Genomic DNA, 19,580 nt, shown 5'->3' on the forward strand with positions numbered 1-19,580 from the left:
CAAGTGCCCACAACCTTAATCTGCCACTGGGTTGTGTGGTGCACGTTGTAACAAACGTGATCGAAAATTCAACGCTGAGAAGTATGATCCCTTTTTTTAATATTGTACTGATTCTGCAGCAAAAATCAAATTTTGACCAGCGGTTCTGACTAGCCTGTGGATGTTCTTTTGAGCAAGCGCATTTACTTCAGTGTCCATGATGTTCATTTACTACAAGATGAACAAACATTAACTAATCATTTTTAGAAATACGTGTATTATGTTTTGAAAGTCGCGTGACTGAAAAATTATAATTGCATTGACACGAACATCGTTCTGCCAAAATAATGACTAACCAGACAGAAGTTGGTTTGTAAGAATATCGGCAAACTGTAAAATTTAAGCACTACCTTGCGCACAAGTGTTTATGTCAAAGAGTACGTGTATTGGCGCGTATATGAACAATCATATTCAAAACATCATTCAGCCAAATAATAGCTATTTACCATTCATTTATCACAAAACTTTCCATGCTACAGATCAACATCACAGCATCGTGTCCTGTAACAATCTCGTATTGTAACTAGTAGCCTATTTTTCTTTAAACCTAATCACGAGTTCGAATCCACATACATGATATAAAGCATGAGACAAACTTCACCAAAAAAATTGTTGTAAATGGTTTAAGAACGGTTGGAAACGTTCGAGCACCAAATTCACATGATCCGATTATTTTTGTTTGGGTACAAGGAAAACAACATTTACACTAATTACGGGATAAATGGAATACAGTAGTTTATGAGCCAAAGCCACGACGCTAGACGTACAAGCTAAAATGCTCTGTATATGGCATATGCATAATATAATTCACAGTCCAAGGGTATCATCAATTTGCTTGCAGAAAATTGTATAAATACAGTATATCATCTGCATATTAACATTGTAGCTTTGTGAGAATAGAATAGTGACATATGTGCAACTATGTTGCTTGTGTAGCATTATATCATGAATGAAATATTTTTGTGTCAAGGAAGCACAAGAACCACTTGGTGGGTTTAAAAATTACAATGTGGCACTGCAAAGTAGTGCATAAAAAAAGAAGCACGATTCATAAAACTGATTAAAACTTGTAGAAGAACAAATAACATGCATATAACCACTCATATTGGAAACAACCACTATCAATTTTATTAGTCAATAGATAGATCCACCCCGAAAATAAACTTCTAACTTTCTATCGTTTTTAGATTTAAACCAATTTACTAAGTTTTAGAAGTCCCAAACCTGTAAGTTCAAACAATCACCAAAAACCAAATTTTCAAAGAGTAAGTTCTATACCATAACACTTGTCTCAGAAAGTTATTCTTAACAGTGGTAAGGACAAAGACTTCTATTATCACAATTAATTACATAAAATGGGCAAGTTAAAAAATACTTCTGCCTATACTTAACATTTTTCAGCATCTGGAGGCTTAAAGTGTGATTTCAAGTCTTGCCAGCATTTGTAATAATCTTTATCAACACAGCCGCATGATTCATTTCCCCATTCTGTCAAAGCCATGCTAAGAGAAGATTCAAACATAAAGGCAAGAGATCCTTTTCCAATGTATTCTGGAACTAATTCTGCAGTTGAAGCTGTTTCAAAACAAGCAGTGTCTGGGCCATGAGGGGTCATCATGCTATGCAAAGTTGCACTTCCCGGTGAACTTTCTGCTTTAGCCTCATATTTTCCTTTTATAATTCCCATAAATTCACTCATGCAATTTCGGTGGTAATATGGTGGCCTAAAGGTTCTTTCATGAACTGACCAGCGGGGAGGAAAGACAACAAAGTCTGCCAGAGCTATACCCGGTCGAGTTGTCTGGGCTGTTAAAACTGTGAAAATAGATGGATCAGGATGGTCATAGTTGACAGCATTCACAGCCATGAAGTTGTCTAAATTATACTTGTATGGAGCATAGTTTCCATGCCATGCAACAACATCAAAGGGAGAGTGCTTTTGTTTAGCAGCAAACAGCTTGCCTTGGTACTTAGATACTACTGTGTACTGACATTTACGATCCTCGAAGTATGCCACTGGTGTTAAAAAGTCTCGTGGATTGGCCAATCCATTTGCTCCAATTGGACCCAAATCAGGGAGCTGAAAATGAACTCCAAAAATTTCAAGAATATAACCTCTGCTTGGTTCACTGATGTCAACATTAAATCTCATCCCTTGCTGGATTACACATATTTCACCAGGTGCTACTTCCATGATACCAAATTCAGTTGTTACTGTCAACGTACCCTGTTGTGGAACAATTAAGAAGTCCCCATCGGAACTATATATTGCCTTATCGTCCATACCAACTGTGCATACATAAACATACACTGCAATCCCATGTCTTGAGCGAATATCACCACCACCACATATTGTCTGCATCCCATCAACAAAATCTACATTTCCATCTGGTATTTTGAAAGGTTTCCACCGCATCTGATTGGGATTGGGATCAATTCCATCCCATGAGGATATAATTCCACTTCCACCTGCATATGGCTGAAATGGCTCATGCTTGGCAGAAGGTAAAATCCGATATAACCAACTCCGTTGGTTGCTATTCCGAGGGCATGTAAATGCACTTCCTGAAAGCTGTTCGGCATACAAACCATAAGGACACTTCTGTGGACTATTCTGATCCTTAGGTAACGAGTCTGGGCAACGTGGGTCTTCAGATGAGAAGTGATTTCCAAATCCACATTGATATTTTAAAATGTTAGTCATTTTAAACCAAGGATCACACAAGTACAATATAAATAGAGTATACTGTTTGTTTACTAGGAAAATATGCTGCCTCTACTGCAACAGCTAATGGCTTTTAAATGACAAAGCTAAAATCACATTTAAGTATAACATAAAACCGGTTAGACATTGATATAATAATAATATGCTCGGGACACATATTTAACTGACTGCTTTAAAACTCACACAAATTAACTGCTGTATGTGTGATGCATGTTAAAAAACACAGCATTCCAAAGAAGTAAATACTGTCAAATCCGTTAAATAGGCTTGTAAATTGTAACCAAGCATAAAGTGAACACCGCTTTATATGACCATTTTGGTACTGTAACAAATTTTGCCATATAAAATTCTCCCTTTACTATGACCAGTTTTTGAATATTATAACCACTTCCTTTATCTTTTTCCCTCAATTTTTCGTGTGGCTCATGTATTCTGAAATCACCTATGTACTAACACTGAAAATAATTTTCTTGTTTAACGTTAATAGAATAAATGATGAATTCACCTTTTTTATCATAAAGTATAGATCCTGATGTAGTTAGACACAAGTAGAGTAACATTATTAACATTAATGAGTAGGCTATATTGACCGAGCTAGACATAATGTATAGCTATAACTGCACAAGACTACACAGTTGGTTTGTGTTAGTGTATAGTACTATAGTTGGCTCATAAAGTTGCTTCATCAGGCAACAGGATAATTAAATACCAGATAACAAGTTACCGACAATCGTGGAAACCCAATACTGTAATTTATTGTGCATCCTTTCTTTAATGACACACCAACATGAAATGCAGTGACATACAGTACATTAGATACCGGTATACTTATTACGGATTTTTGTTTTCGCCGGCGTTGTTTTATTGTCGTTAATTGCTTCTTTCAACCTGTTTATAGTATGTTAGGTTTAGTGGCTGCGTCAAGCATTAATCATTTTTAGCATTTCATTATTCTTGGCTTGTTGCACGTTTTAAGCCCCTATACTAAGCTGCTTTCTACCGTTCATTGTTTGCTGGTGAAGTTGTTGTTTTATCACGCTACGATGGTTAGTATTTTATTTTTCGTTCCCCCACAGACAAGGACGAAAAATAAACAATACAACACGATTAAACAAAAATGCTGAAATGCGCGTACACTTTGGGTTACTTAAGTCCTTGCAGAACGATCTCTGAACCGCACACTTTTTCAATAGTGAAGGCGGTAGGTTCGTCAAGCGATTCTTTTTCTCTTTTGTTTTGTTACACCACTCCGCGCGCCGCCAAGGCTATTTCTTTATTGACAACGTGCTTGCTGATCTATCAACAAGAATTACACGAGCGCTAACTTACTGGCTCATTAACAAAACAATTGCTCTCACAAAGTAAAGAAATAGATTTTAATAAACATTACCGTTAATATGCGAACATGAATGTTAAACATGCAAACATGTCCAAAATTTTTGCAAATCTCCTTTTTCTTTTGTATAGATGTTTTTATAAAGCAATGTCAAAGAAAACAAACTCCACTTGTCGCCCTTGTTTAGCAGCTGTTAATAGCCTACAAGGCTTACCGAGATCAGTATTGGTCATTACTGAAGAATTGAATTCACAGCTGGTAACAGGATAAAGTCAAGAACGCAGTACTCTAGTAACGTAGTGAAACATCGTTAAAAAATTGTTGTTGAACAAGGCAGGGTTGGGCAAAGGCAAACTAAAGCTCTCAGAAGATTTTCTTTTGCAATAGGCACAGAAGTTCTATATGGTTCTCGGATTTTCGATATTAAACCGAACATGTACTTTTTAAGATAATTCAAAAAAAATTTGTACTGTATTATTATGTAATCAACAAAAGTTTTACTCATTGAATTAACTAAAACCACACGAATCAACATTTTTACTAATGCTGTGCTATAGAATTTTTGCGGATGTGGCAATGCAGATACGACAAAAATGACCTCAAGTTGTAATGATGACGTCATTAATAATAAACATTCACTACCTGGCCCGCCTGTGAAAACTCAATATCCAAACCAGCTCTCGAGTCTCCTGGAATGTAAGGCTATACAGTAGTCTAGCTATAATAATATCCATATTTGAAACCCAAGACCGTTACTGCACAATGTTCAACGCGCAATAGGCGCCACTGTAAAATTTGTTTTCAACGAACTGTCGAACCTGCCAATACACAAATAACTGCAGTTTGATATGCTCGTTTTGCTCGAGCTCACGACATTGAAACGTGATAAATGATAAGCTTGCGCATGATTGGCTGAAGCATGGGGTGTAACAGCGCACCACACCACAAGACTATTTGCGTAAATCGTTTATGACACATAGCGGTTGCTTGGAATGATTTGCGGTGCACTTGATTACACAGTCAGAGGCAGTGTATTTCTTAACCTACGGGTCACGATTTATAAAGGTTGGTCGCAGAAACAATTTCTTTGGGCCTAAGACACATGGCGGTAAAGTTAGCTTCCATTTTCTGTTGCATGGGTATCTGCATGACCCCTAAAGAAGACGAAGCATCCCGCAGACCCATGCTTGTCAGCTTCGTCAGGGCAGATTGACGAAGCTCAGTACAGTAACTCCTCAACTTACCAACATCCAACTTATGAACATTCTTAGATACGAATGTTCAGTTTCGTATTTAGGCCTACCGATACGATGTTAACCGCAGACACTGCATACAGTATTAAAGGTCCAATCATCAAGAAGAAGCTCATTCATAATGCTTTTTGGTGCATGAAAAATACTCCCATCCTGGCATGACACTGCGGATTAGACAAGGAGAACAATAATGCGAGAGCGAAATATACCATGCTTGAAATGCTGCTTGAGTTTAATGACTTTCCAAGTACATTTGCGGCGATGTCTGGACTGTAATATTCTGATATAACTGCATACATACATACAACGGCAACAAGAAAAACTATTCTTCGCGGGCCTATGCAAATTGTGCAGAGACAATACAACAAAGCTTGAATTGTTTTCGCCAATATTACAGCAATAATGTGAGATCATGCAATACGCAAACAAGTCCGAACTTCTTTAATATTGAAGTAATAAACCGAAAAATGTTTTACAGACCGCATTAAACTACGTGGGCTGTGTGTTGTACAAGCCTGGTTTAATCGAACGACCTTAGTCAGTATGGAAATAAGAAAGATGTCGGTAGAACACAAGATTAAAGGGAACAGAAATCAAGGAACATAATGCAATAATTCATGGGCCATTAAAGTCAAACATGCTGTTTCAGACAATCCCTCCAATATTTCTCTGACAATATTTCCAAAAATTACAAATATAACTTTATAAAACAAACATGGACAGATAGCTGAACATTTTTTTGGAAAAGTCACCAAATTTCTACAGCAAACAATGCAACTGCACGCCATGTTTTGCTGTGATTGTGTGCAGGGAGGCCACACATAGTGTAAATAGGGTTAAACAATGAGACATACGGAAATAAGTTGGACCGAAATCTAGAAAGATAGCCGTTTCCAATAAAGATTACTTATTTTAATAAATGCAGGAAAACAACATAGGGACGTAGGCCTACGAAGAAGAATTTTCACTTAAAGTAATTTAAGGCAAGTTATCAAATATCAATCATCAGTTCAAATCTTCATCACAAAACATATCCATAAACTTCGATCACAAGTTAAAGAATACTTTGTAAAAGATGGTGTAATGTTATTAGAAAACGTAACCCAAGCCGCTGCAGTTTCAAGTAGGCTACGTCCTGTTTCAATTTTATATCACTAACTTTTTAGGAAATTAGTTGTTTAAAATTATTCAAAATATGTCAATTTATGATGCATGACTTTATTTACAATTACTGTTAGTGAATTTATTTGAATTTACTGTAATTTATCCAAGTTCGTTTAAACTGATGTGATTTTGTCTGGATTGGAATTGGCTTATTTCAACTTTTTAAACTTATTGTGAATTTCTACGAATTTATAGATAAATTTTTTACCTCCTATTTATCATAATATGTTTAATACTAGTAAAACGCACGCTCAATATAGGTAGTATGCAGTGATGGGATTCAGCCGGTTCTTGGAATTTTAATGACGTTCGTGAACCGTTTGTTAACAAGCGTAACAAGGCCTATGTGTATATCGGCCCCGGTCAGTATGGCATGCTGCTAGCGAGAGAACCGGATGTTAAAATATTTGAATCCCACCACTGGTAGTATGACTATAGAAAATGTATTAATCGAGATCATCTTATAGACATATAGGCTATCAGGATGGATACTGCTTTAATTTCTGTTTTAGCTTTTCTAGCTTCAAGATCGTCTAGTTCTCTGCATCTGAAAGGAAGGATTACTGTCAATACCACTGCTGACTTGGCTACATCATCACAAAGTGGACTTGCGATCTTCACCATTCCCATATGCTCCTCAACCTTTACTAAGTTATTTAAATCTTTTTAACTGAGGAATTAACAAAAACGCTGAGCGTAGCCTTTAGCTCACACATGACGTGCTTTGGGCATAAGCAAAAATGTCTAACTTCAGTTATTAAGTCATTGCGACACATTTTGTTTCGATGCTAGTGATCCTTGCGTAGGCTATACGTTATAGTCAGTGTATTTATTCGTAGCCTATATGAATTCATGGCAATGTTGAGGTACGCCATTTTAACATTTCACATCTTTTGTGCATCTGAGGGTCCTGATAACGTGCTCTCACTCTATGGTTAGCCGTATGTGTCAGATATTGCTTCTTTCTAGACATTCGTAAATTGCGAACACGTTCACAAATTGCGTACGCGTAAGTAAGATATTTTGCCTTACCAAAAGGTTCATAATCGCAATGTACGAACGTGTAGCCTACGTTTCATTTTTTGCCTGGCGAGATGCTTCGTCTTCCTTAGGGATCAGAAGATACCCATGAAACAGAATGTGGAAGCTAATTTTACCGTCATATGTCTGAGACACAAAGAAATTGTTCCGCGACCAACCTTAATAGATCGTGACCCATATTTAGTGACAAACGATTTACGCAAATAGTCTTGTGGTGTGGTGCGCCGTGACACCCCATGTTTCAGCCAATCATGCGCAATAAAGACGCTACTTACTCTACTGAATTTGTCAATTTTGCTTATTACAAATGATAAAAGTTCCTGAGGAAGTAAATGATGTTTAAAGTTAACACTTCATTAATGTATGATAAAAATCAACTCTTTTTCCGTGTCTAAAATTACAAAACCGACACAGAGTTCTTCCGGATTAATCGAGAAATATAACAAAATTTACCTCAAATTAATAAGGATGTACTCAATCTAAAAAGTATTCTCATTTAGTTTAATACCATTATACCAAAACATTTGCAAAACTATTTCATTGCTAATACAACATAAATTAGGTTTGACATAGGTTAAAAAACATACGCGCATCAAATATATTCAAGTGTTACATGACACTTAAATCATTTGCACAAATTAGCAATAATTTTGTACTTTATGTATAAACACATAACTGGACCATAATTAAGATATTATAGAACTAAAATGATTTTAAGCAAATGGCCAAGTTTGCTTAGGCCAAAAAGAACTTCGTATGTCTTCTTTAATAACATTTAATACGTCCGATAAATTGCACGTTGCATCGATTTCCAACAGGTCTTCATGACGCTCCTGAAGAATATCTCTGTGCTTCAAATACAGTGGCCATACTTGGCTATCAAATGTATTTGCTACGTCTGCAGGAACGTACACCCTTTTGCTGCAAAAGCAATGCATTTTACATAAAAATATCAGCCAAACAAATCCATATGCAAAATCAAGCCTCTTATTTTAAGACGATCTAGTATTTCTTGTAGGAAAAATTTACCTTCTGCGACTCTTCGCTTCATCATACGGTAAAGTTAAAAAATAACGTTTATTGAAAAGGCAATTGAGGTTCCTAAACATATTTAGAAAACAGTATTATTAATCAAGCAATGCATCACGCCACAGTTGTCGCTGTGATATAGTGGTTAACGTGTTGGACTTAAGTTGGACTGACCGGGTTCAAACCTTGGGCGTGCACATCATCACTGTAATGTCACTGTGCAAAATAATACTAACACCCATTTTTATTTCATGACTCTAGTGTATAGCACAGTTTAAAATTGTACGAAGAGCACAAAAATTTAAAAGGCATTTGTAGAAAAATTATATGCTTATACGTATTCTAAGCTGGACCGAATTTTAACTAAGTTTTCTTATACTGTACCCAGTACAAAAATTTTGATATGATCCCCTATTTTCATAGAATTTGTTGAGATGTCACAGGTCTTACATTTGAATGTTGCGATGTCCAGTAGTTAAGCATGTACAGTGCACACAATCCTTCATAGCCACACTGCCCTTACATTAACAATGTCTTAAATACGCACATCCTACATCAATGAAAAAGTTTACAAACAGGATGTGTGCTTACGGTTCATGGAAAATAAGTATTCCTTCAACAAGCAAAATAGCTTTAATTTCATTTTTTGCACCACTACACGAGGCACGTAAATGTTCAAGTATAGAATTGACTTCATCACACATTTCATCCATCTTAAATGAACACAATTCTGCAAAGAATTGCTAAAATAAGTCTTTACAATACAACCTGCTGTTACAACCAACAAACAAAAATATGACGTTATCTGAACACAGTTATTTAACTACACCTACGCACACATTTTAGTTTATACCTATACACACACATGCAATACCCAAATAAGTATGGATATTTAAAAGTTTTATCTGAAAAAATTAAGGTTTTTTAAACTCCATTCCCACAACTATGTTTCTTTGACTTACCATCCCATCTCAAAAGTCCAGTAGCTTCATCAGACTCAACATCACTTTCATCCTGAACAGAAAAACTTTACTGTTTAACATGGTATATTCACATAATCACAGTTAGGGTTTGTAAAATGAGAAACCAATTTTGCATTTTTGTGGATTGTTTGACTTCCGTTTTCCTAGTAAAATGTCTTAAATTCAAAGATATCTCAATTGTGTAAACATATATACATCTTATCAATATAAAAGTGTTGGAAAACAAAGTTGAATTGAGGATTGCGATTTCCATGAAAATGTTGGACTTTAACTCTAATTACAATTTAAAAACCTAGACAGATTAATCCGAGCCTAGTCTAATTGGTATTGTTTTCAAGTTGGGAGCTGCCTTTGCATTTTTTTAAAGTTCCAGGTCGTGCACAATTTGTCCAAAAATATGTATTAAAATAAGTGAAATGTGTAATTACATAAAATTCTTTAATTTTGTAGTCCTAGTGTCTGAAATATGTCATATTGTTGTCATTTTGTAAAGACATAGCCTAAACCTAAACTAACCATAATAAAAATGATAATTGGAAATTTACAGCAGAGAAAATTGTCAGACTACTAGTAATTAGATATGAAAAGTACACAGAAAATTCCTGAAAGAATGGATAATGTTAAATTGTTGGAAATTCATTTCAGTTTGAAAAGTGCAAATTAGAACAAAAAAGTTACCTTAAAGTAAGTATCTTGTCCAACACAATAGCATAAAACATTTTGTTTAAAAAGCTTTTTCAGCAATGAGACCAAAGTTGTTTTTCCACCATTGGATACCCTGATAAAAACATGTAGTTAAAATAGACCAATTGTCATTTATTTCATGTGGTATTTTTACCAAAAATGGTATTTTTTAAACTCATAAAACAATTTCACAGCTACATTTTTGCATCTCCTTGATGATATCATTATTTTGGTACTTCAGTTCCTTTTTAGTAGATATATTTTCTGTAGTAATACAACTTACTTATGGTTGTTTTATTTTATACAAAGCTATCTTGTACATTACACTTTACTAATCCTGAAGTAATTGCTTTCATCATATAGTGCTTCCTGTTTATCAAAACACTTTTCCTTCAGGCGGCTTTGTATTTTTGCAAGTCATATGAATACAAACTTCATAAGAGCTAAAAACTGATTTGGAATTATGCAAACATATTTAAAAAAATTAAAAATATTAAAAAACCTGTATAATAACTCCAATGGTAGTATTAGTACAACAAACATTTGCAGCATGTTTTTTACGTATCACAAAAAGTAAAACTACATCCTGAGACAATTGCAGTACTTTCTTTCATCTACAGAAGTATACAAACAGGCAACACTATACAAACACAGTAATAAACATTGCGGCACAATTTTATTAACAAAAATCAAAACTATATACAAGGCAAAACTATACACATGACCATCCAAAACTTCTAAACTGTTGCATAAATAATATGTCGAAACTAATTTTACTGTGCATATATTAATTACAGGTATATATGTGAAATGTGCAAACAGTGACTAAGCTTATTTAAAGCTTCTTAATTATGCAGTACACCATGTTTCCTCGATTATAAAATCTAGTTCATAAGCCAAACACAAAAAAAAAACATTACCAAAGATTAAAAACGGAAAATGTACGTTGCCTTTAAATATAAGCTGCTACTAAAAAGTAGCACGCTCTTGTCTTGCTAGCTTTAGGTATAACTATAATTATTGGATTATGCATTTTCTAAGCAATGGTTTTTGTAGTACAGAGCTCAGCCTTTTCCTTGAAAACAATAAAAAGTTGGAAATTAATCATATACTTGGTAAAAATGATTATCTAATGAACATCAGTTAAATGTTTGGAACTACAGTATTGCCAGTAATGGAGTTAGGATTTTCAATATTGAGGGACAAACAACTATTCCAATAATTCCATAATGGAATGTGCATTTGTCATAAGAGGAATAAAAGCAAAGGAAAAGGTCATTACTTAAAAAGGCAAACCAAGGAATCTTTGCACATCCCTATTTGTTAAGCTGGAAAGCTATAGTGTAAACTAATTGTTTTCTAAAAAGGTTATTGCTTTTTAGTTTCTAACCTCTTTGTTAATAACAAACTTTATAAATATATACAAAAATAACAAGCACATGGGATCTGTTGACAGGAAGTTTACATGCTTAAAGAATTTTTACATGCTGCCAAAAAGCGAGAGAGATCACATGCATCAAAACAGCCGCTCGAACAGCAGATAACACAAGAGAAAGATAATACAATAATTACTACAACACAAAACATATTGTTTTGAAATTAACCACTATCTTATTCTTTAATAAATGCAATTGTGACATAAAACAACGTTTTGAAATAAATCATTTTAACTCGTAGCGGCCATTAAGACACTGATTTCTTGTCGCTAGTTAAGCTGTAGAACTGTGTTCTACTTTCCCTTCATGCAATCGAAATGGGTGGTAAATAAGTATCCAATGAAAAGCTTAGGACGCGTCGTATTTTACCGGCGTAATGTCACTCGACCGGTTATGGGCAATCAGTTTAGCAATAGTACAATAAGACGGGTATGATTTAAAAGAAATATGGCACAACTCATAAAACATGATTAACATTAAATAGGGTACAAATCAATTTCAAGTAAATCTGATTGAAACGCTAATAATTTGATAAAAACTTGATTTTATACTGAGACAGCATGATTTAAATTGAAGTATAATTGCACAAGTTTTCTTAAAATTGCAAACAACTTAAAATATGTACAAAATTGATTGTCATATAATCTAAAAAAACTTCTTCTTTTCTTGGTCAAGCCATGATAGCAAACCAGGAAATTTCATAGAAATTTTAATAAGAGCTAAAACATCTCCTTCTGCATGATGATATTTTGGTGCTTCACCGTCAGGAAAATAACGTTCATATACACTCTGCAACTTAAAAGACACATATTTTCGATCTGCAGCATACTGAGTAGAATTTTGAGCATTCCACAGACTTCTCATTCCTATCACCGTGTCAGAACAATAAAGTTCATTAAAAAATGGAAATTTTATATCAAAACTTGTCAAGTGATCTCTAAGGATAGGAAAATCAAACTCAACTCCATTATGAGCTAAAAGGCAGATTGGTGGTGCTTGCCGCTGTAAAAAGTTCATTATTGTAAAAGTTGTATCTGGATTAAAAGCTTCTTTAGCACTTCTTGAAATTAAGTGGTTAGTAAGACCACTTATCCTGCAAGCACCTTCAGAAATATTAATTATTGGGTCAACTATTAATGATAACTTGTCATAGACTCGAGGAATTTCTTCAGCCGATTCAAGGGCTTCTCTATTGACAGCAATCATGCATATTTCAGTTACTTTTCTCTTCAAAAGGTCAGTCGTTTCAAGATCAAAAAACACAAAGGTTTCTGTTTTAGAACTAAGCTCTGAATCCATTTTGATTGGAAAACCCATTGAACCCAAAGATGCTGGTTTTATTAAGGAAAATTTTTTGCAGCACAAATTATCTAGGAAAGGGATCTTGTTGTAATAAACTAATTCCATCAACTGGATGTTGGCTTCCTCAGCAGTAAATGAGTGTGGAATGTTTCTAGTCAAGTATCTGGTGCACAAGCTGGCCTGTGTGTAATAAACCATGTCAAGAATTGATACTCCATATTTTTTGACAGCTGCCTTGTTGTCAATCATTTTAAATGTCCATAAAGAATCAGCACATAACAGATCCTGATTGTTGATCACATTTAGGGTATGTCCAGTTCGCTGCAGCTCCATCTGCAAAACTTGGTAAGCGAGTCGAAATCCATTGTGTGCTACAAGACAAACAGGTGCCTCTTGTCGTTTTAAAAAGCCATGTACAAGTTGAACAACGTTAGAGTTAAACTCAGCTTTTTTTGCTTGTATTACAACAGATTCATTTAAATTGGTTAAGGAAGCAATATGTTGGTCAACAGACATTTTTGCATCAACAAAAAGTGTCAACTTGTCCACGATTCGCAGCATTGATTCCATTTTACTGTTTTCACAATTATGCTGATTTGTTAAAAGCTCATTCTTATGAATGGCAATTAAGCTGATCTCTGTTATACTCCCAGCATTTATTGAACTTGCATTTAACGTTAGAAAAACCAATGTATTTATTAATTTGCCAGGATTTTCTATTAACTGGTCTTTCGTGGGAGTTTCAAACAAAGGCATATTTGAATTACAAACAAAAAATACTGAAAAACAAGAACTTGTTGAATTGACTTGAAAAATTAAATGTCTATCTTAGATCAAACTAAGAAAATTGTTGAAACCTGTTGAATCAAACTACAGACAGAGCCATTAAAGAAGCCTCAAACAGCAAAATATAAAATTCTTATGCGATATTGTACTCTAGTGTCATTATTTCAAAAACCTAGTTAAACCAATTAGAGCAGTGGTCCCCAACCCCCGGTCCGCGGACCAGTACCGGTCCGTAGGTCAGTTGGTACCGGTCCGCACAGGGTACTGTTAATTAGTGTGGGAACCCCTTTTGTTGCGTAGGCACGCTTGAGTTCTCGAAATCGATTGTCTGGAGAGGCCATTTTATCGCATAATAACCTTAGTTTATTACATCACAAGCCCTTGTTATGCTAAAATTCTTGAATTGTTATCTTGAGTGTATCAGCTAGTCTTCCTAATTTAGTATCCCTTGCCCATTCTAACTGCCCGATGCCCTTTAATCAGGAGAGTAAGTTTGTTACATTCAGTTTTTTAGGAGGCGCGCAAACTTTTATTTTCACAGGCTGGGGTTATTTAGCCAGTATTCAAGAGTATTTTTGCTGAGGTTCAGGGTTTTTGATTTTTGCTAGTGTTGAGCTTTGGCATGATCTTGAACCTGGACATTTACGGAGAGCACAGTTTTATTCTTTTTTAGCAGTACAGTTTTAGTATCTCAGTTGTTTGTTAATTCTGGTACGTGTTCTGCATTGCAGCTCCAGGATAATTCAGCTTTCTTTTTTTGGTGAAGTTATTCTCATTTTAGCTATTTTTAGTGAAGCTATATCTCATTAAATCTTTATAACAGTCAGTTATTGAGTGTCGAAATTTATCAAACATGAGTACCAAACAGACGTCGTTAGAAAGCTTTCTTGTGAATGGGAAAAGGTCCATTGAAGAGACAGAAGAAGAGTCTTCAACATCAAAGAAACAGAAAACTTTTAACAGACAATACCATGAGTCCTACTTGAAATATGGATTTATCGCGACAGGTGATACCCACGCACCAACACCGCTCTGCATACTTTGCGGTAACAGGCTCTCAAATGAGTCAATGAAACCGTCAAAACTGCTCCGCCACTTGAACAGCAAGCACGCTAGATCAAAAGACAAGCCCCTGGAGTATTTTGAAAGAAAAAAACGGGAACACAATGGACAGGAAAAATTTCTGAGGGTCACTACAACAATAAATGAGAATGCTTTGAGAGCATCATTTTTGGTGGCTAACCGTATTGCTAAGGCGAAAAAGCCATTCACCATTGGTGAAGAATTAATCTTGCCCTCCACTAAAGACATTTGCCGTGAGCTACTAGGGGAGGCTGCTGTTAAAAAGATAATATCTGTGCCTTTGTCAGCGAGCACTGTGACTAGGCGCATTGAAGAAATAGCCGAAGACATTGAAGCACAATTGTTGGAGAGGATTAACACATCACCGTGGTATGCACTCCAGGTTGACAAATCTACAGATGTTGACAACAACGCAATACTACTTGTTTATGCACGATATCTTTATCAGGAAGATATGCATGAGGATTTGTTATGTGCGCTATCCTTACCAACCAACACCACAGGAGCAGAACTATTCAAGTCACTGAATGGTTATATATCAGGAAAATTGCAATGGTCTTTTTGTGTCGGCATATGCACAGACGGAGCTGCTGCCATGACCGGACGATTGTCTGGTTTAATTTCTCGGATTAAGGAGGTTGCACCTGAGAGTGAATCTACTCATTGCATCATTCACAGAGAAATGCTGGCAAGTCGAAAAATGTCTCCGGAATTGAACAGCGTATTGACTGATGTCGTTAAAGTTATTAACTACATCAAAGCACACGCCCTTAACTCGCGTTTGTTTGAGCAACTTTGTGAGGAGATGGATGCAGAGCACAGACGCCTACTCTTGCACACAGAAATAAGATGGTTATCCCGAGGAAAATCGCTAACCAGAGTGTTTGAACTACGAGAGCCATTGCAAAGATTTCTTTCAGAAAAGAAGTCACCTCTGGCTGCACATTTCAGTGACAAGGTATGGGTCGCAATACTTGCTTATCTGTGTGACATGTTTAGGCTGCTCAATGAACTCAATCTCTCCCTTCAAGGGAAAATGACAACAGTTTTCAAGTTGGCAAACAAAGTAGCTGCATTTAAAGCGAAACTGGAGTTGTGGGGAAGGCGCGTGAATAATGGTATTTTGGATATGTTTCAAACATTAGCGGGGATGTTGGGCGAAACTGAGCCTGAGCCTTCATTTTCGAAGTTGGTGCACGATCATCTGTCTTTGCTTTTGAAAGAGTTTGAGCGCTACTTTCCAAGCACAAAAGACCCACGAACTGGTAAAGAATGGATGCGCAACCCATTTGCCAGCAAACTAGGTGAATCTAGCATGTCTGTGCAAGAAGAAGATCAACTGCTGGAGATTGCAAATGACGCCAGCCTTAAAGCTATGTTCCACACAACAACTCTGCCAGTGTTCTGGATTAAGGTCATGGCGGAATACCCGGAGATCGCCACCACAGCGCTTAAAAGCCTATTACCATTTCCGACATCCTATATGTGTGAAGCGGGGTTTTCTGCAATGGCAGCAACCAAAACAAAGCAACGGAATAACCTGGACGTTAGCAAGACACTTCGAGTGTCATTATCTCCTATTATCCCCAGATGGAATCGTCTCGTTGCAGAGAAACAAGCTCAGGGTTCTCATTGATTTAACGATGGATTGAAAATTTTGCAAATTTAAATCACTTGATATTCGTTTTAATTCAATTTCAATTTCATTTTGAATGCATGTTCAAATACAAGAAAATTAAAAAAAATCTGCGTCTCCCCCACCCTTTTAGTGGGTCGCGGTAGAATTATCAAACGTAGACCGGTCCGCGGAGACAAAAAGGTTGGGGACCACTGAATTAGAGGGTAGCATCACCTGTCTTATTTCTTAGGTTAGGATTTATTAGGTTGTGTGCAAGAAATCTGGAGACGTTCCAGGCAAAATATTGTTTAAAATGTTCCGAAAAGTAGGGGAAAGGGTAATATTATCTCCAAAGTTTTAGCCTTGAATTTTGAGTTCCGTTACAGGTCAAACTGAAAAGTTTTCTAACTGCAAAAAAATGAAAATCTGCGAGTTTTGCTTTTATATACAAACCTAGATTTTTCCTGTAATTGCACTGATTCTTCGAAAACATGTTCCAAAACATGCAAAGCATGCCTAGCAGAAGCATAGCTGAAAAACGCACAATCAGTATTGGGAAAAACTTGGTTAGTGGTAAAAATGTACTGTTAAGCAATGAAGTCTTAAAAATTTCTTGGTTTATGGGATTTCTTAGAGTTAAACAAGTTTCTGTAGTTTGGCTCATGGTTGCATGGCCTCTTCATCTTATCACATTACAACAAGAAAATTTGCATATTATCCATTTGCATATTTGCATTTGATTGTCATTTCTTTCTGGTTCTAACATTGACTGTGGTTGACCTGGCTTAACGCATCTGAGTTTTACTTAATAAGCTTTGGCAGCATCTACTTCACCAGCTGCCAGTTACCAAATTTGGAAACAGCTACTTCTGTAAACAGCTAGCCAGTTAATACTCAGTAAACAGCTAGCCAGTATTTTATCGACCGCCATTTACCAATGTAGGAAAATACAAATACGGTAAACAGCAATTACGCCAGTCAGTGAATTGAAATGTATGCCAATTTTCTACTTAAAAAATGATGTACTAATTTTTCCAAAGTGTAAATTAACCTATAATTAATCCCCTCTGACCAAAACTCTCACTTTTCATAATTAAATTACTAAGCTTGGCAATACTTGGCAGGATGCAAATTGAAATAAACACTATTTTTCAATTTAAAATCACACTTTTTTCCAAAGTCTAAATTAATCCCCTCTGACCCAAAATCTCACCTCTCATGACTAGATTAGATCAAAAATAAATTTAGACAAAAAAAGAAGTCAAACAATAGAAAGATTTGAACCCGAGACCTCCACCATACAAGCCCCATTGCTAACCACGAGCCACAACATTGCTTTCTTCTACCTGTCTAAAAGAGGGGCATAAACCCATCAGCGAAAATCTGATGTTCGCCGTATAATGATTCAGCAACTAAACGGACGCCGGTGAAATACTAATTTCGATAAGCTCATCACCATTGATCAACTAAAGTTTAACTTGTGAGCTTAGTTCTTTAACGGAAAAGAAAATTTAATACTGTGTGTTGGTAATAACTATAAATCACATTGTAGCGGGCGTTGGGTGCTTCTTCGTTGGTCACTGGTTGGCGCCCTCGGAATACTCCCCGCTCGTGTTAATTTCCACACTGGGCGTCCGTTTTTCCATCCCATTCTTTTTCTGCCCTGCTTGCGCACAAGACGCAGTTCGATTAAAGCGTTCAACTAAGAAGGTTGTGTTTTTGTTTTCAATATACGAGCGAAGCTAACAGACAATTGAAGCAGCAGCCTTGTGAGTCAGGAGTCAGCAACCGAACAACGCACCAGCTTTAACCTTCGCCATAGCATCATTAATGAATTTTATGTAATTGATAAAAGAAAGATTTATCTACCAGATTTGAAAAGTTGCTTTATGGTACATCTGCACATTTTTTATCGTTATTCACGCCTGACAATTTCTAAATGCTTTTTGTTACAGCTAAAACGTTTTTGCATAGGCTTAGTTTGAACTTTGTCAATGTCATTGTTTTCTAATGTCATTAGGTTTATTCTAGTAATTTTATCATAGCCAAGTTTTGGTTAGTACTGAAACAAGTAACGTAATAAGTTTTAGTCTTTCATTTACCCACTTATTCCAATCACTAGAATTCCGTTTTCTATACGGTTCATAATTCCGTTGTTATTGTTGTAAGTTGCCACAGTCTGTCAGCTTTTCTAAGAAACAGTTCAGATGTTAGAGTTGATTCCAGTTGAAATCTGACAATGCCAAACAGTCAAGGGAGGAAACCAAGATCTAGTATATAAGCGCACTGTGCACAACCACATGCAGACAGGATGCCTTTGTACACTAGACCCCAGCTACTTAAATTGTGATGTCATCTGGTTGTGCACTTGTATACAAGACCAGTCTCTATAAGCTAATCAGCAACAGCTTGCAAAATACTGCTGCGCCGAAAAGGAATACAAAATAAATCTGTCCAGACTGCAAACAACCACCAAATAAACTGATGCGATGTTGGGTCCCTTCATTTCATTTTAGACTAGGCTATGTGCACTGCAGAAGATAAGCTACGTGCCAAGCAAACAAGCCTAAAGTCTTTAAACACTGGACAAAAACACAGACAATTTAGCTATAAGGCAAATTCCAAATGCGGTGTTTACAGTTTAATTAATAAACTTCAAATTACTCCCTGCTCCCTAGCTGGAATGTACTTTTTGATCTTTTTCGAAAAGATCTTGGGTTTGCAAAAGAACTACGGGTGCACTTCAAGTGCGCGCTTAAAGGCTGTCACGCAAAAACCTAGACTAGACGGACCTCTTGTGACAAAGATTAAAAACAGAACAAGGAAACTTTGCTGTGATGTGCAGCCACATGGTGAAGTCGCTTGCACTTTTTACATTTTAAGTTTAAGCAGGAAAAATTTCCCTTTTACAAAATAAAAGTTATATTTATAAGCATCCTTAATAGATTTTGAAAGGTCACGAGTAATCTACCAAACCCGATAGCGTGGGAGAGAGTGTAATTTGACCCCAGAAGTGAAAACTGTAAAGAACAAATTTTGGGAAAAAGCACGTGTATGCAAAAACATAGTTGCAGTTGCTGTGTTTTTTTGTTGTTGTTATG

General features: G+C 36.0%; 2 protein-coding genes and 1 pseudogene across 2 annotated transcripts; all 3 read right to left on the reverse strand.

Annotated features, from left to right (window-relative positions):
• Positions 1–403: 403 nt before the first annotated feature.
• Positions 404–4,933, reverse strand: LOC143446284 (homogentisate 1,2-dioxygenase pseudogene; annotated as a pseudogene).
• Positions 4,934–8,045: 3,112 nt separating this feature from the next.
• Positions 8,046–19,235, reverse strand: LOC143445443 (nicotinamide riboside kinase 1-like). The gene is made up of 6 exons (XM_076944546.1): positions 18,582–19,235; positions 10,249–10,348; positions 9,550–9,601; positions 9,179–9,317; positions 8,588–8,659; positions 8,046–8,479 (listed from the first exon to the last, which is right to left on the reverse strand). Exons 1-6 carry the CDS (start codon positions 18,623–18,625, stop codon positions 8,272–8,274), a joined length of 615 nt encoding a protein of 204 aa, XP_076800661.1. The 5' UTR covers positions 18,626–19,235; the 3' UTR covers positions 8,046–8,271.
• Positions 10,640–13,982, reverse strand: LOC143445442 (uncharacterized). Its single transcript, XM_076944544.1, has one exon. It carries the CDS (start codon positions 13,746–13,748, stop codon positions 12,336–12,338), a length of 1,413 nt encoding a protein of 470 aa, XP_076800659.1. The 5' UTR covers positions 13,749–13,982; the 3' UTR covers positions 10,640–12,335.
• Positions 19,236–19,580: the final 345 nt, after the last annotated feature.

This window comes from Clavelina lepadiformis, chromosome 2, assembly GCF_947623445.1.
Source record: "Clavelina lepadiformis chromosome 2, kaClaLepa1.1, whole genome shotgun sequence".
Classification (NCBI taxonomy): Eukaryota; Metazoa; Chordata; class Ascidiacea; order Aplousobranchia; family Clavelinidae; genus Clavelina; species Clavelina lepadiformis.

What these genes read in the sequence shown, in the direction of transcription:
- LOC143445442 (XM_076944544.1), bottom strand. Translation starts at nt 13,748, where the DNA reads ATGCCTTTGTTTGAAACTCCCACGAAAGACCAGTTAATAGAAAATCCT.
- LOC143445443 (XM_076944546.1), bottom strand. Translation starts at nt 18,625, where the DNA reads ATGAACCGTATAGAAAACGGAATTCTAGTGATTGGAATAAGTGG. An exon ending in ATACTTATTTTCCATGAACC is followed by an intron (nt 8,660 to 9,178) that starts GTAAGCACACAT and finishes AAATATGTTTAG; the next exon opens with GAACCTCAATTGCCTTTTCA. An exon ending in GAAGCGAAGAGTCGCAGAAG is followed by an intron (nt 8,480 to 8,587) that starts GTAAATTTTTCC and finishes TTGCTTTTGCAG; the next exon opens with CAAAAGGGTGTACGTTCCTG.